Source organism: Chiloscyllium plagiosum, unplaced genomic scaffold, assembly GCF_037043375.1.
Source record: "Chiloscyllium plagiosum isolate Xiang-an unplaced genomic scaffold, Cpla_swu_hap1 HiC_scaffold_28, whole genome shotgun sequence".
In the NCBI taxonomy this organism is placed as follows: Eukaryota; Metazoa; Chordata; class Chondrichthyes; order Orectolobiformes; family Hemiscylliidae; genus Chiloscyllium; species Chiloscyllium plagiosum.
This window is the reverse complement of record NW_028270166.1, coordinates 10,813,510-10,840,859: the sequence shown is the minus strand read 5'-3', so window position 1 is coordinate 10,840,859 and position 27,350 is coordinate 10,813,510. Positions and strand designations below refer to the sequence as shown.

The following is a 27,350-nucleotide window of genomic DNA, read 5'->3' as shown; positions in this document are numbered from 1 at the left end:
GGTTTGTTCTCCTTGTTACCTGCTGACTAGGCAAGAGAATACCCAGGTCCCTCTGCACTGAAGTATTCTGACAAGCATTATCCCAACATACTCAGTTATTGGGATGGAATTTAGCTAAACTACAAGGTGTATTGTTTTAATTGGGGGCATTCAGTATTGCTATCAACCCCAGTACAATCCGATCATCCCTTGTTTTATTCTTCTAGCCTAAAAATAAGTACAAGGGGGAAAAGAGAGAAAATACTAAGAAGGAATATGTTAACGCCACTTTGGACATATGCGACAGACATAGTTGAACCACAATTAAATGAGAACAAGTGACTGAAAATCTTAATGGTCGTGTTAACCAACTGCACCACTAAAGACACTCAGACTCAACTGCCTTCGATATTTAAATTTCTTTAATGTATGATACAGTATTTCTTATCAGCCTGAGTGAATAGAGCATTGTTTTGCTTATGTTTTTTTTTTCAGAATCTCATCTGTCATGATTATGTAACACAGAAATAATAACACATTATACAAATAATTCAAATATATTTATATATAAAAAAAGTACTGTACCATTGTCAAGGACAGCCAAGGAGTACCCATTAAATAAAAGCTCTTCAGCAACAGAACCATTACAATAAATATATAAATTATAAAGAGAAGTCAAAGTATGTACAGAGATAATTGGAACCTTTCATCATTCAGGTTAAAATATCCAGGTAATTACAAATTGAATGATGCAGTTTTGAATTCCTCGGAAAATGCAATAAGGGAAACCTTTCCACAAATTTTCAATCTGCAGGAACGGTTTTCAATTGTAAACAATAAACAATGTCAAAGAAAAATGGAATTTTCCAGTGTCATCTTCAATGCTCTTCGGAGAAGACCCAGTAGAATGGGTGATTAGCAGGTAGCAGCAGCAGCCCTGCACTGCATGACCCACTGAGGACTTTCAAATTATCTGCAGAAATGAGCAAAAAAAACCCACAAAACCTGGTGGGGACCAGATGCCACAGTTAGCATCCTTTCGACGTCCAAGCTCAAATCCAGCCCAGGCTGATGGGATGTAACTCTTCTGTCTACTCTGTCCTGAAGGAGGCCCTACGTCAAATATTCTGGCTGGATTTATCCCCACGCTCCCAGCAGCAGGAATGAGGCAGGAGAGGGTTTGGTCCAGATTCCATACTGTACGAAAGGCTATGAGGATGGACGTGATGTGGGAAGGGTAAGTTCTTGGTAGTGGGGTTTGGGGAGGGGATGGTGGGTAATCATAACCCTATGGGTTAGTATGGGAATGGCTGTCCTCAGTTTGCAGCACAGTTTTGGGGTAGGAGGGAGCTTTGAGTATGAACCAATGCTGTACTTGGGCCACAGGAATGATTGATGGTCGATTGCCCATCGTGATGTATTTTGGGTCACTGTGGATTGACCACTCACAATCACATTGGTTTCCAGTTTGGGAAATGACAGACCAGATGATTATTGACCAGATATGATTTGGGAAATCTATTCAGGGTTACTCTCCCAAACCACTCTAACAAGCTCCTCCTGCACCTAATGTGTTGCTGTTTGAGGATTGTACTTACCTCTTGGGTCTCCACTTCTTTGACCTGAGCAATGGCTCCTCAGTAGACCCTCAGGGATTAGCTAAACTCCCACAAGCACGCTAAAAGAAACGCAAGCATTTGCATTGACAAATATCTTGTGTGCATGGACTCAAGATGCAATAAAACATGGATTCACAAGCAAACCAATGGACTTTTACTACTGATTGTTTCTGATAAGCTTTTACCACATTGGCATTGAGTCATTGAGAAATGTCCAGCGGAGCTGCTGTCAGTGACTGATGTTCATCAGGATTGGTCACTCATTCTTTTGTTGCATCTTCTTCATTACTGAGGCTCCAATCTCAGAAACATTGTGAACATTTTATTTATACATTAGTGGCAGCACTGCCCAAGCTTTCACACAATCAATGATGGGTGACCTTCAGTTCGAGGCATGGACTTCTGGTGCCTCTCTCCTCATTTGCTTCAGGCAACCAGCAAACCATCTGCAGCATAGGCTCAAAACGTCGAATGGCCTACTCCAATGTTGCTTTCTTGGGAGAACAGAGTGTGCCATAGGGGTATAGCTTCCATTGTGTGAGAAATCCAGCCCCTTTCCCACGTCCACCATTCACAAACTCAATCACATTGCACATTGGACTCAAGAGACAGTGGTAAAATAATCTCAAAGGGAAAGATGGAGGGATGGTGGGGGGGGGGGGGGGGGGGGGGGAAGGGAAGGGATTGAACCTATGAATGTAGGAATTAGGAGTAGGAGTTGTTTGGGGATGTGCAAGAGAGTTAAGGCGGAGGTGGGGGATGTGGAGAGGTAGGAAAGACCAGCAGTAGGTTGGGGAAAGTGGGGGTTATGGAATTGAGGAAAAGGTAGGGTTGGAGGGGGTAGGGAGGGGAGATTGCCTTGGAATGGGGAGAATGTCAGGGAAGGAGATGGGAGAGGAGGGGTTAGATGGGAGAGGAGGGGAGGGAGATGGAAGAAGAGGGGAGAGAGATGGTGTTGAACATCACAGGGATCACTGTGCCAAGGGACAAGCACTTTCTCCAGTAAGTCTCAAAGTGCTTTCTTTGCGTGTTTGAGGGATTGAACTCCAGCTGTGAAACAAGGCTACAGTTCAGACCTCGAATAAAACAAAAGCATCACTGAATTGCAAAGGTGTGGAGATCGTGCCAAATTGTAAAATTTGCAACAAGTGCATTGGTGTCAATCAACACGGGTAGTGTGCTGCGAACGTTAGGCGAGAAAGCGAGATCCTCAGCCTCTTGCCCTGATGCTACAATCTGGTGGAACTCTACCTCTGTCCTGTATTCCTTCCTGTAGGGTCACTACCTTCCCCTTTTCTTCAGAAATACAGCTAACACGAATGTGTCTCTCTAACTAGGTTTCAGCAAAAGGTAGGTCAGTGGGAAGTTACAATGTGGAAACAGTTGATTTGGCCCAACTGATCTGTGCATTTTGGGCTCTTCCCAGGAGCTGCAGCCCCAATCACATAAACCAGTGCTTTCCAAACACCTTCCCATTGGGACTGTATTTTGAAACTAGGGGACCCATAGTGAGCTAGGGGTCAGGGGGCAGTGGAGATGGCCTAACACATGGGAAGGTGGATGGGCAGCAGTCAGTCATTGCTATTTCGAAGGTCACACCTCTAAATTTCAGGTCATGACCCCAGTTGGAAGTCCTGAGCCCCAGTTTGGAAAGTCCTGTCAAAGACTCACTCATTACGCGCTCTTTTCTTTTTGAAAGACCTACAGCACTTCCAGCCTGACACAAATGAGAGGTACCAGCAACAACACAGTGCATTTATATAGCATTTTTAAACTGTAAAATATCCCCGAGCACTGTCTAAATGAACAAACATATTCTTCAGTGTTGGTATGGTCTTTTGCTTCTATCATTTAAAGCAGCGTACTCAATCCCTGTCCTAAACGTCTGACAATTAATCTCATATCGCTGTCCCCTTCTTCTAGAACTTTGACCAATAGATTTGGTCTGTTTTTATCAATTTTGACCCATTCCTTGGTTTGTCTTTTAACTGCCTCCGTCAAGCCACCCAACTATCTGCAAACAAAACCTGTCTCAGTTTGACTAAGTCTTTCATGGAACTCGTATTTCCTCATTTCGGGGAGCAGTCTAATGAATTCACGCTCAGTATTCCACCTAGGTCACACATTCATTATTCTGAGGAATTCACTTTCCCTAAGCTCAGTATCTCCTCCATAACGTTTCGCCTACTGCTGCACTCCAACCTCGGTCGGCTCAGAGGAGGATCAGGATTCAAGATGTGATCTAAGTGAAGAGGTGACCGATAGTTTCTAGGATCACATGTGAAGAGAACGGGCAACTGGATAATGGAGAATACAAAAGGAAAGGCACTCCATGGAACGTTGGTGCATTCATCCAACATCAGAGTCGAGAGTGTGGTGCTGGAAAAGCACAGTAGGTCAGGCAGCATCCGAGATTCTCCTGCTCCTCGGATGCTGCCTGGCCTGCTGTGCTTTTCCAGCAACACACTCTCGACTCTGCTCTCCAGCATCTGCAGTCCTCACTTTCCCCTAGCATTCATCCAACATGGCCTCTAAGTTACAGTAAACTATATTAATAAAGTGGTCAAGACAAGTTTAAGTTACAAATGAATATGCTTGACAAAATGAAAAGGGTATAAAATCACAGAATTATACAGTATAGGAGGCCCTTCAGCCCATCGAGTCTGCACTATCAGAAGCTACACTGAATCGCTACTCGTTCCACTTTCAGCACTTAGCCTACTGCTTTCAATGTTATGGCATTTCAAGCACCCATCCATTTTAAACACTTAAACACTTAAAACCATTTTAAGTTTCCCACCTTAACTGCCCTCCCAGACAGTGCATTTCAGATTCGAACAACCCTCTCGGTGAGAAGCATCTTTTTCAAATCTCCTCGAAACCTCCCACCTTTCATCTTAAAATTATGCCCCTTTGTTATTGACCCTTCCGTTAGAAGAAACAACTGCTTTCTATTCACCCTGTCCATGACCCTCATAATCTTTACCGATACATCCTCAATCCGATCCCCCTCAGGAGTTTCTGCTTTCAAAAAAATAACTCGAGCTTATCCAGCCTCCCTTCATCACTGAAATGCTGCATCCCAGGCAGCATTCTGGTGAACCACCTCTGCACCCCCTCCAGTGCAGTCACACCCTTCTTATAGTGTGGGGACCAGAACTGCACACAGTATTCCAGCTGTGGCCTAACTTGTACAGCCCCACCCTCCCTGCTCTTATTAGCCATGCCACAACTTATAAAGAGAAGTGTCTCATACACCTTCTCAACTACCCTATTAATCTGTCCTGCCATCTCCAGGGATCTGTGGACATGCACCCACAGTCCCTCTGTTTCTCTGAGTTTTCCAGTATCATTGCTTACTCCTGTGTCTTGTTACTGCTTCCAAAGTGCAACACCTCATACTTGTCAGGGTTAAATTCCATCTGCCACTGATCTGTCCATCTGACCAACTAATTTATATTCTCCTGCAAACTAAGACCTTCCTCCTCATTATTAACCATGAGATCAATCTTTGTGTCATCCACAAACTTGCCTATCACCCCCCCCAGATGCTCTTATCATTTATATGTATCATGAACAATATGGAACATAACACTGGTCCTTGTTGGATACTACTAGCCTCCAGTTCGGCAAACAGCCTTTTACCACCGCCCTCTGTCTTCTACCACAAAACCAATTTTGGAACCAACTTTCCAAGTTACCCAGAGTCTCAGGTGTTTTTACCTACGCTCTTCTATGTGGGACTTTGTCAAAAGGCTTTGCTGTATGAATTAGGTTTACTTTTAATTGAAGGTTGTCATTTTTGATCTCCCCATTAATAAAAGAAGCAAGTCCAAGTGATATGGGTGAGTCAAATATGACACCAAGGAAGAGAACAGGTTAGCTGCAGGATTCTCGTGGTGCACTGGTAAGTTCCCCACCTCTGAGCCAGGAGGCCCAGGGTCAAGTCCCACCTGCTCCAGAGGTGTGTTAACAGCATCTCTGAGCAGGTTGAATAGGAAAATATCCAAAGTGCAGACTGGCTCAGCATCAGACTATTGTTTTGAAGTGGGATAAAGTTGGTGGATAGGGACTGAGACACATGAGCAGAAAAAGGAACAGCCTCCCCACAATATTTAGTGATCCACGTCTAACCAGTTTAGAGACTGTGGAAGAGTCAAGAGTAGGCTGCTGCTGGTGTACACATGAATGCTTTTTTTCTTGGTTGGTATGATGACAGAGTCACAATGCCGTGAGACATAAAGAGAAACTATAAGCTAAAGACAGCAAAGACACAGGAGTGGGAGAGACATGACCCAAGATTGCAGATAGACACACAGTGAATAGAAACTCACAGAAAGATAGCAAGTTCAGAAAGGCAACCGTCCCACTGGGCTCTATTCGACCCTTTACATTTGTTGTTTAAAGAGCAGAAAGGGAATGAGTATGATAGGGAAGGAAAGGGAGAAACACACAAATTGAAGTCAAATAAAACCTTTTCTTTCGAAATATAGAGAGAAAGCAAAGGGAAATCAGAGGCAAAAATGTACAGAACTGTCAATAAACAGGGTTGATTTTACAATATCTCACTTTTGCAAGCAAGCAATGTCCTTGGACAGGAACATATTAAGGATTTGACAATGGAATGGATAATAATTAGCTTTGATTGTCGATAGTTTGCAGGACAATGCGCCGTTATCCCCACAGCAGCTGCCTCCAATCTAGCCAGCAGTGCACAGGCACATTCAAAACCAATCAGCAAGTACATGCATTAGTTTCAAAATCCATTGTTTTCAACAGAAACAGACTCCTGGGAAATACATTCACTGGGGTAATCAGATTCTGTTCCCAGGTTGGGCTATTTAATCCATCAGCACTTGCTGTGCAGTAGGTTTAACATATTAAACCAAATATTCAGACGTTTTCTGGGAAACGTTGATTCATGCATTCTTGGGACACTCATCGTCTGCACAAGTTTGTTTGCTGGAAGATGAAGCTTAATCGTTTCCAAATGGAGACGTGACTTTATTCCCTCTGGGCAGTTGTTTCCATTTCCCTCAGGAAACGACAACATCTTAATACAACAAAGCTGAGGTTTTCACTGTAAGTCATTTATTCAAAGCTGGGGGATTGTCATCAGTTCTTGAGTCTGCAACCCCATACTTATACCTGACCTCTAATGTTTGTGAATCCATTGGCTGTGGCTCATTGGGGTAAGCCCAGCCCCAATCTCACTCAAGAGGTTTTACAGAGGCTTACATTGCAGTCTAATGTGGAGGTCAGACGAGGTAAGGACGGCAGATATCCTTCCCTGAAGGACATTACTGAACCAGGTGCATTTTTACAAAAATCAGCAATGAATTCATGGTCATGAGTAGGTTCTTAATTCCAGATACTTGTTGTTGAATTCGAATACCACTATCTGCCATGGCGGGATTTGAATTCGAGTCCCCAGAACATTAACAGAGTGAATATCAAAAGCAGATTGCTGTACTGGAAACTAACTTTGACAACAATGCATATTACAGTACAACAGTGACTGTTATCAGCTGTAATTTGATTTTGGGGACATCATGATGTTGTCAAAGTCTCTATAAAAATGCAAGCTCTTTTTCTCTCTTGCAGCCAGCTACATATGGGTGGATACTCCGTCCACCATCACAGATTCCACGCAGGTTCATTCTTTTTGCATTCGCTCATGGGCATCACTGCTTGGGCCAGCATTTATTGCCTGTCCCTAGTCGCCCTTGAGGTGGCAGTGAATTGAAACGCTGTAGTCCATGTTCTGTAGGTAGACCCAGAATAGCCCCAGGGAGGGAATTCCAAATGCTCTACAAATGGCCCTGAAAGCACCTCAATTCCGTGCTCAACATTTTCATTTCAAAGTTCATTCTTCATTGTGTGTTTCTGATGAGACAGCCCATTGGAGGGGAACCTCTCTTTGCTGTAGGTTCACCCTCACCATGCTGAAACTGATAAAAGACACACTTCATGTTTTCCATGATAGGGGAAGAAACCTTTCAACCCACTACATTGGGCTGGAGTGAAACTAAGGCCCCTGAAGTAATAGGCCAATTTTTCTATCCTGCTTTACTTGTCTGTCCCCAATTAAATGAAATCTTGCCCTCAGAGGGAACAGAATAACTGTATTAATTCTTAGCAATGTCAAGCAGTCAAATTCTGCCCCAAAAGTCCCTCCTATGATTAACTAATTCCACTTGGAATCCAATCTCTCTTCACTCTTTATTAACAGCAACAGTCCCATTGAAATGCCTTCAAGGTTAATGTCAAAATATGAAGCAGACCAAGATACAAGCTAAATTGGCTTCCCTCACACTGGTAGACACATGATAGTACAACAAGAGTTGTTGTCTGATCGTTACCAGCAAGCATTATCTATAAGTCTATAGCAGATCCAAGCAGGAAATGAGGCCAACATTCTCCCTTCCCAGGAAATGAGGACAGCTTTCCCTCTCCCCAGTGCTGGAGAACTGTGGGGGCCATAGGTCAAAGGCACCTGTGGCACTCAGACATGCCACACTTACCACATGTCAATCCCCAGATCGTCCATGCAGTATATCTCAAGATGCTATTGTTAAGGACCCTTAACAAGTATTCACGCTGTTCTTAAAACAAACAAGAAAATTACATTTTAGGTACAAGTTGTATACAAGTGGCAGCTAACAGATTTGCCCACAATACTGAAGACCATACCAGGATCAAAGTCAATTATTTAAACTGTGACACACTGCAGAATTCTGCATAGTTAAATGCTGTTCTTAAGAAACCAGTCCTGTTGTCAGCACTGGTTGTGGTACACAATTAGTAATCACTAGTTAAAATCCATCACGTTATATTGTGGAATTTAACTCAATCTGGTTAATGGTGGAGACAGCACCAGAAGTGAATGGCCATGAGTTACTGGATTATTTTAAAGACTCAATCAGTTTATTCATTCATGGAATATGGATGTCACTGGCTAGGTCAGCATTTCTTGCCCAACCCCTAATTGCCCTTGAGAAGTGAGCTCTCTTCGTGAACTGCAGTCCTTGGGGCATAGGGATACTTAACCTGCCATTGAGAAGGTGGTCGCTACCAGCCTTCTTGATCTGCTGCAGTCCATGTGTACAAGGTAGATCCACAATGCAGTTAGAGAGGGTGTTCCAGGCTTTTGGCCCAGTGACAGTGAAGGAATGGCGATATATTTCTAAGTCAGGATGGTGAGGGGAACTTACAGATGGTGTGTTCCCACATATCTGCTGTTCTTTTCCTTTAAGATGACAGGTCACGGTTTGGAAGGTATTGTGCGAGAAGCCTTGGTGATTATCTGCAGTGCATCTTGTAGATAATACACACTGCTGTTACTGAGTGTCAAAAGTGGAGGGAGTGGATGTTTGTGGTGTGGTGCCAGTCAAACAGGCTGCTTTGTCCTGGATGGTGTCAAGCTTCGAGTGTTATTGAAGCTGCACTCTTCCAGGGCAAGTGGGGAGTATTCCATCACTCTCCTTGTAGATGGTTTGTGGATTTGGAAGGCAATTACTCACCTGAGAAGTTCCAGCCTCTGTCCTGCTCTTTCAGCTTGAGTATTTATATGGCTAGTCAGATCAGTTTCTGGTCAATGATTACACCAAGAATTGGGGATACAGCGAAGGTAATGCTTCACTGATATGTTACAGCAAAGATAAGCTGACACCTGTACCTCTATCTGAGGCTACACATGACCCTGTCTCACAATGTGGAGTAGAGGAGTTCACCTTCACAGTGGACTTAAGCTGTTCACCTGGTAACCTGGTGGAGCAGATCATAATTTTAGGGTGGTTCTATAAAGGCCATACCATCTCTCAAAACAGCGCCAAAGACAATTATTTACACAGAGGCATTTACACTTAATGTCTTTGAAGCAATTCGGGGTGAGGTTAGGGTGAGTTAAAGGTAATAAATAGTCCGCTGGAAGAGTCACCCTAAGGACAAATTCCACCAAACATTCCTCTCTCAACTAATACAGAATGATAAAATGAGCTAGCACAGGGTTTTGGCCCATCATATATCCTGGGAAAATGGTGCTCAGTTAGACTCAACATCCCTGGTGTTTCCCCACAGCCACAAAGACTTTATCCCATTTTTGTATTGATCCAAATCTCTTTCGCGGGTGCTTCCTGAATCTGCGTCAACCTCTGTGCCTTTCAGGTAACCGATCTACAGTCACAATGCCAAGTAATAAACATAGAGATGCACATGGGAAATAGGAGCAGGACCAGACCATCCTGCCCTTCTGCTCTGACATTCAATGGCTGATTTGTTGGCATTTCGAATTCCACATTCTCATTTGCCCCTGAGATTCCCCTGCCTGACAAGACTCTACTCACTTATGTCTTAAAAATATCGGAGGCAGAGTCCATAGTTGCATAACTCTCTGAAAGAAAAAAAAATCCTCATATCTGTCCTAGAAGGGCGAGGCCTTATTTTAAACCAGTGCTCCACAGTTCTGGACTTGCCCGTTGCAGGAAACATCTGTCCCACAATCACTTTGTCCAGACCAGTCAGTCATCCCTCACTCTCCCCATCTATACTCGTGTATGGGTCAAGCTTTGAAGATGGATTTTTAAATCTGAAATTAGGGGGTACTTAGGAGTTATTGTTTTCGAGGGAATGAATATTTATCTACAAAATAGGTAAAATGAGGAATTTACCTTCCCGGCAGCCCCCCCCCCCCAAAGTCCCTGGTTCTGGAACATTCCCTGTGATACGTTCGGGCCATGGTAAACCGGAGGTAACTGAAACCGACTCCCCAGATATGGCGGTCACCCTGTACTGTTATACCATTATAGTAATTCTGAAAACCTGGAACGGAACGTAACGGCTTGTGGACTGGAAGACCCAGAATGGAGTCATACGGCCAGAAAGGCTGAGTGGAGCACAAAGGGCAGAACACACTGACTCATGAATGTTGACCTGTAACTATGAAGAACTAGGGTTGACTTGTACATGAGATATATGGGAAATACAAGATTTTTTGGCCAAAACTAAGGGGTCTACTTATACACGAGATCGACCTATACACGCACATATACGATAAATTCGAGAACCACTCATTCCAGGAAAAATATGAATTAGGAGCAGGAATAGGCCATTCAGCCCCTCAAGCCTACTCCGCCATTCAATACAATCAAGGCCGATTTGATTACACATTCCCACCCATCCTCAGGGATCTGTCGGATTTATTCAGAAAACTGATGTCTCTCTGGTTCTTTTTCCAATAATATTGTACCTGTAGCCTCGAGTTCCCAACCTTTGTTGCTGTTGGAAATAACTTGCCATTATTTATTTTATCAAAAGTGCTCACCGTTTTGAATGCCCCTATCCCGGCTAATCCTTCCACGTAGAATAATCTCATCATCAGCAACAAGACACTAGTCACTTAGCCGTGAACTCAGTTGTACAAGCACTGCCATGTTTTCCTACAGAGCTGCAGGAAACACATTTCAAAATTAATTCATTGCATTTGGTACTTTGATCTGACAGAAGGCCAAGACAAACACAAATATTGTAATGAAATGCAACAGGCATTCACTGTGAAATTTGTAGGAAGCTGCTAGGTGACAGTTGGCCCAAACTATTCTCAAGGAACTTCCTCAAATGAAACAGCAAAAGGATCCATTATACGGCTGAGACATTCAGAACAGGGAGAGCGCAGGTTCAAGCTCCGTGGGCATTGAACTGGACCCAGCTAATCTCAGCCAATACTGAAATAAATAAATAAACATAGAAAATAGGAGCAAGAGTAGGCCATTCGGCCCTTCGAACCTGCTCCACCATTCAATATGATCATGGCTGATTCAATATCTCAATGTCATATTTCCACCATCTCCCCATACCACTTGACACCTTTAAAATCTAAGCATTTATCTCTCTCTCTCTCTCTCAACTATTTTAAGGGTGAGGGAGGAAACAGTGAAAGGGATGCACAGAGCCACAGGTACCCTACATGAAGATGAGCTAACCAGATTAGGAGTGGGTCCTCCTGTGTGATATCAGTTACCCACACAAGAAGCCTGTGCAGAAAGAAAAAGAATAGGTTTGATAACCGATGACTGCCACAGTAGAATAGCACACTAGTATTTTCTACATAGATTCACAAGCAATGAACAAAAGTACAGAGAGCTGCGCCCATTGAAGCATTACCTAGCATCATTGGGAGAACAGAGGAGTATTAGTCAGAGCAGTGAAGTCTTCAATGTTAGAACACCATTTTTGTTTTGAGGATAGCACCGCTGCCTCACAGCGTTAGGGTCACGGGTTCGATTCCACCCTCGGGTGACTGTCTGTGTGGAGTTTGCACATTCTCCTTGTGTTTGCGTGGGTTTCCTCCGGGTGCTCCAGTTTCCTCCCACAGTCCAAAGATGTCCAGGTTAGGTGAATTGGCCACGTTACATTATCTGCAGTGTTCAGGGATTTGCAGGCTGGGGTGGGTTAGCCATGGGAATTGTAGAGTTACAGGGATAGGGGTGTGGGTCTGACTGGGATGCTCTTTGGGAAGTCAGTGTGGACTGGAGGGGCTGAATGGCCTGCATCCACACTGTAGGGATCTGATGATTCGATGAAAGAAAAGGACTCAGACCAATTTCTGTAGCTGACCTGTATTTGACTGGTTAAATCAAAAAATTAATATACCAACAGCACGTTTGGATATGCTTTTTCCAAAATTATCATACTAAAGTGAACAAAATCCTGAGGAGAAGCCTCCAGTTTTATATTCAACACACGTCACTGTTCCTATTCTCAATGAGCTGCAGGTTACCACTGAGGCTGTCACGGTGGGTCTAACCTCAGCTTCAAATATTCAGCTGGGTATCCACCCCAAAGGGGCATCCAACAGAGGGAGGAATGAGGAGCACACTGCCACTTTGACATGTTAATGAAGATAATTGGGTGTCAACGTGGAGAACAAATTATTTAAAAGGCAAATACTGAAGACTTCCCAAGAACAGTCTGCAACATTAACTCTGTTTCTCTCTCCACAGATGCTGCCAGATCTGCTGAGTTTCTCCAGCATTTGAATTAACGGCTTCCCTTGCATCTGAACTGTGTACTCCCATTAGGAACAGTGAGGTCAGGTTGAAACTCCATGATGATCATCTCTGACCGTCTAGCTCAACGCTTGACCTCAACTCATCATCCCATCGCTGTGAATGGTTTAGGGGGTAGCTCTTGGGCCTCCAACTGCACCAATTGCAGATTCAAGCCCCACTTGCAGGGAATTGAATACAAAGTCTCAGGGTGCCCTCCAGCGTAGTACTGAGAGAGTATTCCATTGTCAGAGGTGCCGACTCTCTGATGTGATGTTCAACCAGCACAGCCCTTCTCCTGTCATCTCAGCTACATGTGGAAGATCACACAGTACAATTTTGAAGAAAGCTTCCCTCGATAGCACTGGCTAAAATTCACTTCTTTATCGGCAGCGAGGGACAATCATCTTGTCATTTGTTCCAGTGCTGTTTACTGGAGCTTGCTGTACACTAGTTAGGCTGCTCCACATCCAAGATTACTAGCAACTTCCCTTCCAGTTTAAAACAAGAAGCTTTAAAAAGCACTTTGGGAAATCCCAAACCTGCAGAAAACATTGCCATATAAATGCATGTTTCTCTTTTCTCTCTCCACATGGAACTATCCAGTGAGGTTCGAATGAAAGGTGGGTTTGTGCTGTTAAGTCCTTGGATGATGAAGGATTGGGAGAATGGGGTTGTGAAGGTGGGGGTAGGGCATGTCTGGTGCAAGGTCAATTTCCAGAACAGGACAGTCTCATACGCAGGAGATTTGGGCCACGGGATATTGGGGGTGTGCACAGTTTCCACTTAGTTTCACCATCAACTCCTTTGACCTTTATGGACAGGGACAGACATTGGAATTGAGTGTCAGGACTTCCAGTTCCTGACTCCACTCTCACCCCAGGACCTGGCCTCAAATCTAAACCAGCCCCTATGTCTTCTGACTTCACCCAGAGGGGGAACACACCTGTTTGTGCTGACCCCCTCCCCCGCCCCCCCCCCTCCCCTACCTTTTCATAAAACCGACCCACCCCAACATTTTGGTAACACCATTGAACATCTGCATTCCCTAACACTCAGTAGTAATAAAGGTCCTCACCATTTATCAGAAAGGATGTGCTGTTACTCCAGGGATTATTTACAATGTCCTTTCTTTTCAAAAAAAAAGCTACACCATGAGGGATTTTATTTCTTTTCACGCTTACCTTCTTTAAAGCACAGATCTCGGAAGGACCATTCCAAGTTAACCTCTTGAATGAACCCACCAAACTTGACCGAATCAATGTGGCAACTATAGATCCTCAAATGGTTCAAGAGAGCCAAACTTCACCAAGAAAGCACTCCTTTCTCTCCCCACGCTCTCTCTTCTCTCTTAAGTAATCTTCTCAGAAATATAAGGAGCAGAATATGTATACACCATTATGTATAATTATAATTTTCAGTCATGTTTTGCATGCAGTACCATTGTGCCCTTAAGCAGAAGATGAGGCACAGAGTACGTTTTAGCCTTTGTTTTCTTCTGAAGAACTAACTCCTGTAGAGTTTCTAATGTATCTTGCTCCTTGTATAGATTTCCCAGTGTATAATGCTATTCTAAGACCACTGAAGCGCTGCTTTTTTTAAAATTTTAAACAGTTTTAGCTCTTATTTTTCCCCTTGTTTTCACTATCAAGATAAGTAAAGAAAGCTGAACTCATATATTACATATACAGGCCCCCTTAATAAATTAAAAAAAAATTTGTTTGGTCCTTTTAATCCCTGAATGTTGGAGGATTGAGAGATAAAGACTCAATGTGTTCTGCGTTACCATGTCAACCATATGGATTCAAAAACACACACACACACACACAAAAAAACCCCAGCCATGGCAACCATCGCCTAGGAGACCTAGCTGGGCGCTCGGTGACACAGAACTGTGCCAAAGCAGCCTCCTTTGCAGCCTTTCAGACTCAGCTGTCCCTACATCGGTTTATGTCACGTGTGCTATTGTCAGATCCAAGTCTTCTTAAATAGCTGCAATGAAATTTCACATTTTCAGGGTTCTCGAAATGTTTTCTTCAAGTTTTGTGTCTCAGTATCTCCCCCTCAGCACTGATATCGGGGTCTCAGCCCTCTCAAAAAAGGTACTTCTTCATAATCCACACTGGTCCTGCCCTGGGGAAAGGACAAAAGCATCATCAGTGTTGAATTCAAACACATGGCACCCTGGACAACAGAGATGATAGCTGCCAGAAGGAGAAAATACCCTTTGTTTCAAAAACAAAATCAGCATTAATTTAAGATTAAGGCAAAGAATTAAATGGCACAATGAGTATTACCACAGGACTTCACATCATTAATCTGTTTATTAATTTATAGATTCACACGGCACAGGAAAGGCCCTTTAGAGAGGGTGCAGAGGAGGTTTACCAGGATGCTGTCTGGACTGAAGGGCATGTTTTATAAAGAAAGGTTAAGGGAGCTTGGGCTTTTCTCATTGGAGTGAAGAGGATGAGAGGTGACTTGATAGATGTGTATAAGATGATGAGAGGCATAGATAGATAGCCAGAGATGTTTTCCCATGGCGGAAATGGCTATCATGAGGGGACATAATTTTAAGGTGATTGGAAGAAGGTTTAGGGGCGATGTCAGAGGTAGGTTCTTCACATAGAGAGTGGTGGGTGCATGGAATGTCCCACCAACGGTGGTTGAAGAGTGAAGCAACTCTTGGATAGGCACATTGGTGATAGTAAAATGTAGGGTATGTATGTTAGTTTGATCTTAGAGTAGCTTGAAAGGTTGGCACAACATCAAGGGTTGAAGGGCCTGTACTGTGCTGTTCTACGTTCCATAATCTAATTGACAAGTCAACTCTGATTGGCCGAGGTGTTGCCATGGAGAACGCAACAGAGTTTATAGGCAGCGCAAGTTCAAAATACAAAGTAATATGATCAAGCCTTGTACTTTTTTTTGTGGGGGAGTGGCAAAGGATGCCGATCCCAAATTCCATGAGGATGAAAATACAAATGGATTCCTTGTGCAGTTCTATTCTGACTTTGAGAAATTAAACATCAAGCTTAAAGAACTCCTCTTGCTGAAGACAGAAGATAAGACACAAACAGCTTACACCTTACCTAGAAAATCAGAAATTCTTGCCCCTGAATCATGATCAGTCAGTATGGGCGACTGGTATCTTTTGGCCGTTTTAACTGGACTTTTAACCTCTTCATTCCAATCTGAAAACCATTCATAGCCTGGATGGCAGCCTGGGCACTAGTGGGATTATCGAAACTCACAAAACCTTTGAAAAATAAGAAGAGGCAAAAGAAGTTTTTAACACATGTAAAAGTGAGGGAATCCACTTCATGAGATGGGCAATGTAATTGTTTCTCTTTTCCCCGTTGAGGCTGGAGGTATTTTCTTCCCTCTTACAATAGGTGGTGGTGTACCTCCACACACAGACACTAGGCTGAGGTTATCATTTACCGAGTGATCCAATATCCTAATGATTCAAAACCTGAGCTGCACAGGGGCCTGATCATTCTTAACCTGAGGGACCATGGGGTTCTTACAATTTCCTGCTGCCCCTGGGGTACAAAGTGAATTCAAACCAGCCCCAACCAGCAATTCAACGACCGCCATTGCAATCCCATTTCAGAGAAGGACACGTTGGGTTTGTTCGTGAATCCCACATCCCGACATCGCACACCACCCAGGCCCACGGTTTTCACCAGCACCAAGGGCAAGGACAGGGGAATCATGGGAGCGGTACCATCACCAAATCCTTCTTCAAATCACGCCCCATCCGGACTCAGATTCAAACAGCCGTTTCTTCATCAGCACTGGGTCAGGAATCCTGGAACAGTACCGTAAGTGCACTTTGACCACCCAGACCCCAGCAGCTCAACAAAGTGCCTGCCTCACTAGCACCTTGTCACTGGCAACTCTGAACTGACCATGAAGACTGCCCTCACTTGCAATGCTGACAGGCCAAGGCTGAACCATGAGAAAGTCAAGCATCTTGTTGGCATCCATTGCTGAGGTTGACAGCAGTAATGGCCACTCAGAGAAGCTAAAGCAAACCTGTGAGACCCCTGAATGTCCATAAAACCTAGGAGCAGCAGTTGGAAATTCAACCCATACAGTCTGAACTAATATTCAGTGAGGTTCATGAGGTAATCCTCAACTCCACCTTCCTGCCTTTTCCCCATAACCCTTCATTCCCTTCCTGAATAAATATCGGTCTGCCTTAGCCTTGAATATACCTCATGGCCCAACCCTTCGCAGTGAAGAATTCCACAGATTCACTCCCCTCTAAGAGAAGGAATTCCTCCTCAACTCTTTCCTGAACAGGCTCACCCAGTGAGAGATCAAAGCAGGAAGGAAGACGATCAGATGACAATTAAAAAAAAGGAAAAGCAAGAATTGTCTACTCTCTTCCATCTCCCACCCTGTCACACTGGCAGCACTTTCGCCTCTGAGACACTACACTTCAGGCTGAACCTGTACTCTTGAGACTAAGCCATGAAACTTGGCTGATAGTTCAGAGCAGTTTTGTGGGAGGACTGTAACACTAGATAAAGGGCTTATGCTCGAAACGTCGATTCTTCTGCTCCTCGGATGCTGCCTGACCACCTATACTTTTCCAGCACCATCTTCTTCGAGATAAAATGTGGACAGTAATGTGAGGCTGTGCGATTAAAGATCCAATGCAGACACTATGTGAGGGAAGATCTGGAGCTCTCCTGATGCCTTGCCCAACATTCTACCCCCCCAGTCAATGGGTTGGAAAACACATCAACTGCTCAGGGGGGTTGGAACAGTCTTGCTGCCATTTTTGCCTGCAGTCTGCACTTCAGCATGTTGAATCTCGAAGCCTTTGGGGGATTTCTCTATGTGACGTGAAAGAGTATCACATGACCACTCTCTTAAGTGTGAGGTAATGCATTTCATAGAATCCCTACCGTGTGCAAACAGGCCATTTGACCCAACAAGTCCACACTGAACCTCCAAAGAATATCCCACCCAGACCCATTCCCATTCCTCTACCCTATTATTGTACATTTACCCCTGACTGATGCACCTAACCTACACATCCCTGAACGCAAAGTGCAATTTAGCATGGCCAATCCACCCTAACCTGCACATCTTTGGACTGTGGGAGGAAACCGGAGCATCTTGAAGGAACTCATGCAGACACAGGGAGAACATACAAACTTTAGACAGACAAGTCGCCTGAAGGTGGAATCGAACCGAGGACACTGGTGTTGTGAGGCAGCAGTGCTAACCACTGAGCCATCATTCACCCCCTTTGCAGATTTGCAAAGCATTCCCTATCAAGCACTTAGGAAATTCTCTTCTAAAAAGAAATTGCGTTTGCTTTTCAGCCATGCTTTCAAGAACAGGCTGTCGAAGCTCTGTAAATCTACACTGTCAGCTTACTGGCTGCAAATAGTTTTGGCTGGTTTACTTCAGCAAAACGCTTCAAGATCCTGAACACCGCTAACGGATTACTCCTTCAGCATCTCCGCTAGAAGGAGAACTATCACACAAATTCAACTAACCAATCAATTATAAGATCCAAAGCTGTAAAGACAAATATTGGAAGAAGGTGTTCAATATCGTTCATGTTAGGCCAGGCAAGAGGGGATCCTGAGAGATGCCAATCGCTGCAAGGAACTCATTGACTGCGGACACCACTCAAACCACACCAAGCTTGCTCCTTCAGTATCCTGACAAAACTGGGGTTTCGCATCCCTGCTACCATTCTAGTAAACGCTTCAACCTTTAAACCTGTGTTTGGCACACAAAACACTCTCAAGTTGAGAAACCAAACTCTGAAACAGCATTGCAAAAGGTAAACCTTGCTTTATCATGTTACTGCAATGGAGCAGCGAATGGCTGCACCATGAAAGGTGTGTACATTACGGGTGGGAAACTGATTCTGAATGCTGCAGCTCCACCCAGTCTGATACATTGATCTGTCAAGCTGCTTGAGCCTGACACTGATTCCAATTTTCCACTGCTCCACTGGGTGGCAGCATTGCCCACCACAGAGTAACATCAGGACGTCTGGCTGGTTGAGTAATCCAAGTGAAATAAATTCTGCAGAACACCAGCAAGGCTGAACAGGGAAGAATGGATCGAGAAATAAGAACATAGGACCAGTAGTAGGCCATTCAGCCCAATGAGCCTGTCCCATCATGCTAAACCACGGCCCAATGCTAGTTTTCCTACACAATCTCCATATCCCTTAATGTTAAAAGTGTCCAGAAACACCTCGATTTCTGTCTTGAACTTACAATTTGGAGATGCCAGCGTTGGACTGGGGTGTACAAAGTTAAAAATCACACAACACCAGGTTATGTTCCAACAGGTTTAATTGGAAGCACTAGCTTTCAAAGCGCTCCTCCTTCATCAGGTGATAGTGAAGGACACAATTGTAAGGCACAGAATTTATAGCAAAAATTTACAGTGTGATGTAACTGAAATTATACATTGAAAAATACCTTGATTGTTTGTTGAGTCTTTCATCTGTTCGAATACCATGATAGTTTCACTTCTTTCATGTGTAAATCACAGCACCTTTTATTAAAAGTTGCATTCTCAGGTTAGCTGTTAACAATGGGTGAAAACAATGACTGCAGATGCTGGAAACCAGATTCTGGATTAGTGGTGCTGTAAGAGCACAGCAGTTCAGGCAGCATCCAAGGAGCTTCGAAATCGACGTTTCGGGCAAAAGCCCTTCATTTATTCCTGATGAAGGGCTTTTGCCCGAAACGTCGATTTCGAAGCTCCTTGGATATTTCCTGAACTGCTGTGCTCTTCCAGCACCACTAATCCAGAATCTGGTTTCCAGCATCTGCAGTCATTGTTTTTACCTCATTGATTTTAACCCTACTGCGAATCCTCTTGCAAGGATGCCTGCCTTGAAGAAGTTTTCCTCCTCTCTCTACAAGAATCTCAGGGAGTCCCTCTCCCACTGCAACTCCCAGGTCATTTCCTCTGCCCTGAAGCTCTTCAATCCTGTTAACAATGGGTGTTAGCTGGACAATATGTTGAAGGTGTTAGCCCCCTGTGTTCTCTGTCTGTGCTATGATGTTTAGATTGATTCTAATCTAAAAAGTGAGAAAACAGAGTTTTACACACACACACATACACACACACTTCTATTCACACACATACACACGGACACACATATACACAGACACGCACACAGACACTCACACACACCCCTACACTCACACAGGCATCCTCTCAGAAACTCAGACCACTCTACACTCATGCACACACATATACACTCTCTCACAGACACTCACAACTCCCCCACCCCAGACACGCACATACAGACAGACAAAGACCCACATGCACACATATATTTTGTGGGGTCAATTTGTACTTCCAGCATTACATTGGACTTTGCTCAAAAACTGCATGCATTCATGTAGAACTCTGTTTTCTCACTTTTTAGATTAGAATCAATCTAAACATCATGGCATAGACAGAGAACACAGGGGACTAACACCTTCAACATACTGTCTAGCTAACACCCATTGTTACAGTTAACCCGAGAATGCAACTTTTAAAAAAGGTTTTGTGATTTACACACGAAAGAAGTGAAACTATCATGGTATTCAAACAGATGAAAGACTCAACAGACGATCAAGGTATTTTTCAATGTATAATTTCAGTTACATCACACTGTAAATTTTTGCTATAAATTCTGTGCCTTACAATTGTGTCCTTCACTATCACCTGATGAAGGAGCGACGCTCCGAAAGCTAGTATGCTTCCAATTAAACCTGTTGGACTATAACCTGGTGTTGTGCGATTTTTAACTTTGTCTTGAACTTGTTCTAGAATTGAGTTTCCACCACCAAGAGAATCCCAAAGACTCACCAGCTTCTGAATGAAGGCATTCCTCCTCATCTCAACAAAATGATCATTCACGGATGCCTTAGGTTGGATTTTAAAAACTCGCAGTATTGATACAATTTTTGGAATAAACCTCAGGAGCAACATTCTTGTTGCTCAGTTATAACAATAGCGTTTCCCCGAGGCACTGGAGGGTATAGGTTTAAGGTGAGAGGGGAGAGGTACAAAAGGTCCAGAGGAGCAATTTGTTTCACACAGAGGATGGTGAGTGTCAGGACCAGGCTACCAGAGGTAGCAGTGGAGGCGACTACAATTTTGACATTTAAGAAACATTTGGACAGGTGCAAGCAAATAGGACTAGTTAAATTGTGAAAACTGGGCAGCACTGACAAGTTGGGCCTGTTCCCAGGCTGTAGATCTCTCTGACTCTGTGACACTCACCTTTAAATTGGAAGATTCTGGGTTCAAATCTCAGTCAAGGGGCTGTTGTTTGATCATCCTTTCAAAGATGTGGGTGTTGTTGGTCAGAACAGTTTCTGTTGCCTGTCCCTTTGTTCCCTTGAACTGAGAGGCTTGCTCAGAGAGTCAATCCTAATGGTGTGGATCTGGAGTTACACAGAAGTAAGGAGGGCAGATTTCCTTCCTTAAAGGGCATGATGGTAACCCAGAGCTTTGTTTACAAAATGGCAATTGAAGACCGATACAGCCATCAGTTTTTAATTCCAGATTTATTGACTGATTTCCAACAGCAACCGTGATGGGATTTAAACCCATGTTCACACAGCATTGACCTGGAGTACTGGATTATTAAATCCAGTATCACTGGAACTGTACAATCCCCTTTCCTTTATGCAGATGGAGCGCTGAGTGAGTGCTGTACTGTTAGGGGTGCCATCTCTCCAATTAGATCTTAATCGAAGACTCTGCCCTCAAACAATCCCATGGCACTACTTGCCGGGTCTCAGGGGAATTCTCCCTTCCACCTTGGTCAACATTTATCCCTCAGTCAGCACTACTAAAGGTACCAGGTCAACTGGCCATTATCACATGGTGGGATCTTGCTGTGCACAGATTGGTGTCTCTCTTGGCACCTACACTGAAAGTTGTCCTTCCCAACTGCCAGTCAGTGCTCACAGTCTTTGCCAGAAGGAAAGATCGCAGAATTGTTGCAGGCTAGAAGGAGGCCGTTCAGCCCATCACACTCGCATGGGCTCTTCGAACGGGCAGCGTTACCTAGTGCCAGTCCTCAGTTTCTTCCCCCAAACCCTTATTTCTAAGCAAATTATCATGCGATGCCCTCTTCAGTGTCTCAATTGAACAGGCCTCCACCATATTCCCTGGCAGCGCATTCCAGACCCTAATTACTCACTGAATGGGAAAAGCTTTTTCTCCAAACAGCCTTGCCGCCTTCAAATTGCTCCTTTCCCTCGTACCTTCCCAACTTCTACCCTGGCTGTAACTTATTAAACTGGTGATTCCAGTTTCACCGAAAAATGCTAAGTTCTCCGATGTGTTGGTGGTAACCGTCTGTCTCGGACAGCACCGACGTGTGGTGACACCTCCTGCAGCGGCTATCCAGACTCACCGAAGCATTTACTCTGATTGGTGGCTCGGTCCATGAAGACCTTGGACGAAATGACGGAGCCAAAGGGCAGAAACATCTGCATGAGTTCACTATCCCCGAACTCCTGGGGCAGATGGTAAATGAAAAGGTTGCAGCCCTCTGGCCCTGGATAAGGAGAGACAAAAAGAGATATCAGCAGAGAGGAACGTGCAACGCTGCACAGAGCAACCACTAGGCTGACCCCGTGGTTAAAGAAAATTGGGGGTCATCTTTGAAGACACTTTGAAGAAATTCTAATACTGCTGTTGAACAAGAGAAGCTTAATAAAAGAACTCAGTTACTTTCATAAAAAGCTTAATAATAGACCAATAAACATCAGAATCCTTACAGTGTGGAAACAGACCATTTGGCCCAACAAGTCCACGCCGACCCTCTGAAGAGTAACCCACCCAGACCCATGTCCTGACATTTACCCCCGGCTAATACACCTAACGCTGTGGGCAATTTAGCACGGCCAATTCACCAAACCTGCACATCTTTGAATTGTAGGAGGAAACCAGAGCACCTGGAGGAAAGCCATACAGACAGTCACCCAAGGGTGGAATTGAACCCAGATCCCTGGTGCTGTACTAACCACTCAGCCAAGTGCTGCCATCACTTCAATCATCGAGGGTAAGTCCCAGATTTACAAGGCATTTAACATGAACATTAGGCTGACTCAAAGGCTGAGTGAGAGGGGTTACAATGGGAGAGTTATAGGGTGACAGGACACTAGAGGGGAAATACGTCAATGGGAGATCATGGGTAACGTGGTATTCCCATTAAAATGCATTCTCTCGAATGTTGGTCATTTTTTTCTGCAGCATTGTTGGAAGCCAAGCCTTGGGTTAATGGGCCCCAAGCTCTGGAACTACGTCCCTAAATCTTTCCCCCCTACTCCCTCCTTTTAGCATCATCAAGCTTTTTGGTCCCCTGTCCTGTTACGTGGCATGGTGTCAAATATTGTTTGACCACTCTCTTATAAAGCACTTTCGAATGGTGGATGACCAACACACAACCTGAATGTTGCTGGAGCTTTACAAGTGGCACCCATCAGGACAAATGCAAGAATGCCAAATTTCAAACAATCGCAGTGATTTATACAACAGGAGAAAGGGAGCTGATCATTTGTTAAGTCAACCAGGGGCATTGCTGTAGAGACAGCAATAGGATTCCAAGCTCTGGGGTAATTCAAATGAGACATGAAGTTTCAACATATTCCTTGTGCCTGCACAGAATGACCCTGTCTGTATGAAAGTGTGTCACTTCTAACAAGTGAAAGCGAGCCACATCACAAACTCAACTTAAACTGGTTGCTAGTGCAGCCATTGGCACATTCATGATTGTTTATCAAGTGCTGCCCCATCACAGAATCAGACAGCAGACCTTTTATTTGGGTTTTGCCAGTGCGGGCTCATAGAATCATAGAATCCCTACAGTGCAGAAAGAGGCCATTTGGTCCATCAAATCTGCACTGACCTTCTGAAGGGCATCCCACCTAGACCCGGTGCCCTACCATAATCCCATAGCCCCATATTTTCCATGGCTAATCGAACCAGCCTGCACATACCTGAACGCAGCGGGGCAATTTCAGTATGGCCAATCCACCTGAGGTGCACATCTTTGGACTGTAGGAGCAAACTGAAGCACCCGGAGAAAACACGGGGAGAATGTGCAAACTCCACACAGAGGGTCAGCCGGGGCTGGAGTTGTTTGAATTCGGTCTGAGTTGTGTTAAAGGTGCTACCCCAATGCAAGTTATGGTTGCTAGCTTTGCAACACGGGAAGCCTGAACTGTATCTGATGTGGAATTGATTGAAAGTGTCTTCATGAAGCTTTGTGGGTGTTATAGTCTCAGAGATTTGCTGCTGTGACTCACCTTCCCTTTGTTGTGTTATGACTGGTGGCGGCTGTGGAAATGCTTGACTGATCTGGGCAATCGCTGTTGGATACATGGCTTTTCATCAGAAAAAAGAGAGAAAAGAGAATAAACCATTGAATACAGCAAACAAACTTCCTTTAGCACGGTTGTGAGTAACCCAACCACATTTTTCCCTGCCACTCACTCCCTGACCATCTCCAAACAAACACATTACAAACAGAAGTAGACCATTCGGCCCATCAAACTTGCTCCTCCACTCAATAAAATCATGACCCTATCTGCTTCTGTTTCGAATTCCTTGTTGCCATCTATGCCTGATAAACTTCAACTCCGTTTGCCTAACAACAATCCCTCCCCCACCCCCTGCCACCTTAAAGATAGTTAATGACTCCTTTCCCCATCGCCTTCTGAGGCAGAGAGTTCCAAAGTCACACAGCCCTCTGAGAGGAAAACATTATCCTCTTCTCTGTCCTGAAAACCCCTGAGTTTTTAAACAGTGCTCCTTAGTTTTGGACTCACCAACGAAAGGAAACATCCTTCCCATGTCCACTTCGTCAAGACTGTTTTAAGGATCTTCAATCAAATCACCTCCCACTCTTCCAAACAAGCCTGCCCAACATTCCCTCATAAGACAAACTCCGTCATTCCAGTTACCAATCAAGTGAACCTCCTGTGAATCACCAGCAAGATATTTATACCCTTTCTTAAAAAGGTGACAAAAACCACACACAGTGTTTGAGATGTCATCTCGCTGTTCAGCTGAAGCATAACTTCAATACAAAACTAGAAATTGCTGGAGAAACTCAGCAGGTCTGGCAGTATCTGTGGGGAGTGAGAGAGAGAAAGAAAGAAAAAGCAAGAAACAGAGCTAACATTTTGAGTCCGGTGACCCCACTTGAGTACAACCTATTCTGAAGAAAAGTCACTGGACTTGAAACATTAACTTTGATTCTCTCCCTACAAATGCTGCCAGATCTGCTGAGTTTCTCCAGCAATTTCAGCTTTTGTTCTGCTTTCATTTGAGATCTTCAGCACCCACAGTTCTTTGTTTTATCTTTATTTAAATATTCCACTCCTCTTGAGGGGCTGTGTTGTAGAACTGAGAGACCTCAGGGTGCTGGTATATAATTCTTTGAAGTTTGCATCACATATAGACAGTGTGGTTAAAAACACATTTGGCACACTTGCCTTCCTTGCTCAGTCCTTTGAGTATAGGAGTTGGGAAGTCATGTTGAGATTTTACAGGACATTGGTGAGGCCTTTCCCTGACTTCTCCAGCATCTGCAGTCCTCACTATCTCCTAGAAGCCTCTTCTGGAATATATTGCCCAGTTATAGGAAGGATATTACTAAGCTGGGGAGGGTTCAGAAGAGATTTTCCAGGATGTTGCCAGGTTTGGAAGGTTTAAATTATAAAGAAAGGCCAGATAGGCTGAGACTTTTTTCACTGGAGCGTAGGAGGTTGAGAGGTGATCTTGTAGAGGATTATAAAATCAAGAGGGGTATAGATAGGACTAATGGTCGGTGTCTTTTCCCTAGGATGGGGGAATTTCAATACTAGGTGGCACATTTTCAAAGTGAGAGGAGAGGGATTTACAAAAGACATGAGGGGCAATTTGTTTACACAGCGGGTGGTTCGCATGTGGAATGAACTTCCTGAGGAAGTGGTGGATGTGGGTACGGTTACAACGTTTAAAAGACATTTGGATAGGTGCATGAATAGGAAAGGGTTTGAAGGGATATGGGCCAGGAGCAGGCAAGTGGGACTAGTTTAGTTTGGGATTACGTTCGGCATGGACTGGTTGGACCTAAGGGTCTGTTCCCATGCTGTATGACTCTATAATGAACATAGAACATAATCACTTGCTGTGCCTACACACTAACATGTTGTATTTCATGCACTTAATCACCTCGATCCATCTGTAGGAGAAAGTAAGGACTGCAGATGCTGGAGAGTCAGAGTCAAAACGTCTGGCTCTGGAAAAGCACAGCAGGTCAGGCAGTATCCGAGGAGCAGGAGAGTTGACGTTTCAGGCATAAGCCCTTCATCAGGAATGTCTGATGAATTCCTGATGAAGAGCTAATGCCCAAAACATTGACTCTCCTGCTCCTCAGATGCTGCCTGACCTGCTGCACTTTTCCAGAGCCAGACTTTTCGACTCTAGATCCATCTGTACCTTAGTGTACTGCTACTGTTCTTCAAAATGCGGGTATTTTTGGGGTTTTTAAAAAAAATTTACTAGCAGGAGATCACTCCTGGGGAAAGAGTCAGTCATGTTGCTTCTCCATCAGACCATCCTTGCCTGTTTACAGTCCTGCTCGAGCACTCAAGAGAAAGTGAACCATTGGGCCACCTCATTTCCCTATGACCATTCATTCCCATAAAACTGACAGCAGCTTGTAAAAGAAGCTGATGAGTTGAAACCTCAGAGATACTCCTGACTGGAGAGGTACTGCGCTGAAGGCTGAATTTTCACCCAGCAAGCACACGTTAAAGCAGAGTTGATCAACACTGTATAGTCCAAAAGGGTCATAAATTTTATCAGGAAACATCGCCCCTGTCTAAAAGCATACAAGCAAATGAGAAATGCAGTTACCGGTGTACTGCTGGACCCCAGTGAAAGCTTGCTGCAGGGCATCGGCTGCAGACGGACTTTGTGCTAGAAACAAAATCAGACAGACGGAGAGATGGGGAAGAGAGAGAGAGAGAAGGTGAGAAATGGAGAGAAGGTGGAGATGGAAGAGAGGGAGAGACAAGGTGAGAGATCGTAGAGATGGAGAGAAGGTGGGAGATGGGAGACACAGAGACAGAGAAGTGAGAGATGGCAGAGATGGAGAGGTGGGAGATGGGAGACAGAGAGAGCAGGTGGAAAATAGGAGAAATGGGGAGATGTTGGGAAATGAGAGAGATAGAGACAATGTAAGAGACAGGAGACATGAAGAGAAGACGAGAGAGACAGTAGGAGATGGGAGAGACAGACAGCCGGTGGGAAACGGAAGAGACAAAGAGAAGGTGGGAGATGGAAGATTTGGTGAGTAAGTGAGAGATGCGAATGATGACAAGAAAGTGGGAGACAGGAGAGATGGAAAGAAGGTGAGAGAGATTGAGGGAAAGTGAGAAAGTTAGGAGAGATAAAGAGAAAGTGAACAAGTCAGGAGCAATAGAGAAAAGGTGAGAGATAGAAGAGATGGAAGGTGGGAGGAATGAAGAGAAGGTGAGAGAGGAGAGGTTAACGATAGAAAAGTAGCAGCAGATTGTTAAATAGAGAGAAAGGGGAAGAATGTGAAAATAAAAAGGAAAGAATGAATGCAAAGCAGAAACAGAGAAAGCCAAAGGGAGGAGGAGATTGAAAAGGGGGAACAAGTACGGGAGTGGAAGAGGAAAAAGGT

The 27,350-nt window shown here is 44.3% G+C and overlaps 1 protein-coding gene across 2 annotated transcripts in view; it reads right to left on the bottom strand.

Annotated features, from left to right (window-relative positions):
• Nucleotides 1-383: 383 nt before the first annotated feature.
• The window catches only part of LOC122565413 (CUGBP Elav-like family member 4), a 475,156-nt gene continuing 448,189 nt past the window's right edge, over nt 384-27,350 (bottom strand). For both annotated transcript variants that reach the window (XM_043721364.2, XM_043721365.2), the window contains exons 9-13: nt 26,558-26,620; nt 23,959-24,036; nt 22,062-22,205; nt 15,736-15,902; nt 384-14,776 (exon numbers count right to left, since the gene is read on the bottom strand). In XM_043721364.2, the coding sequence (XP_043577299.1) occupies nt 15,775-15,902; nt 22,062-22,205; nt 23,959-24,036; nt 26,558-26,620 (413 nt within the window). In that variant the 3' untranslated portion in view covers nt 384-14,776; nt 15,736-15,774. The remainder of the gene's footprint in view (nt 14,777-15,735; nt 15,903-22,061; nt 22,206-23,958; nt 24,037-26,557; nt 26,621-27,350) is intronic.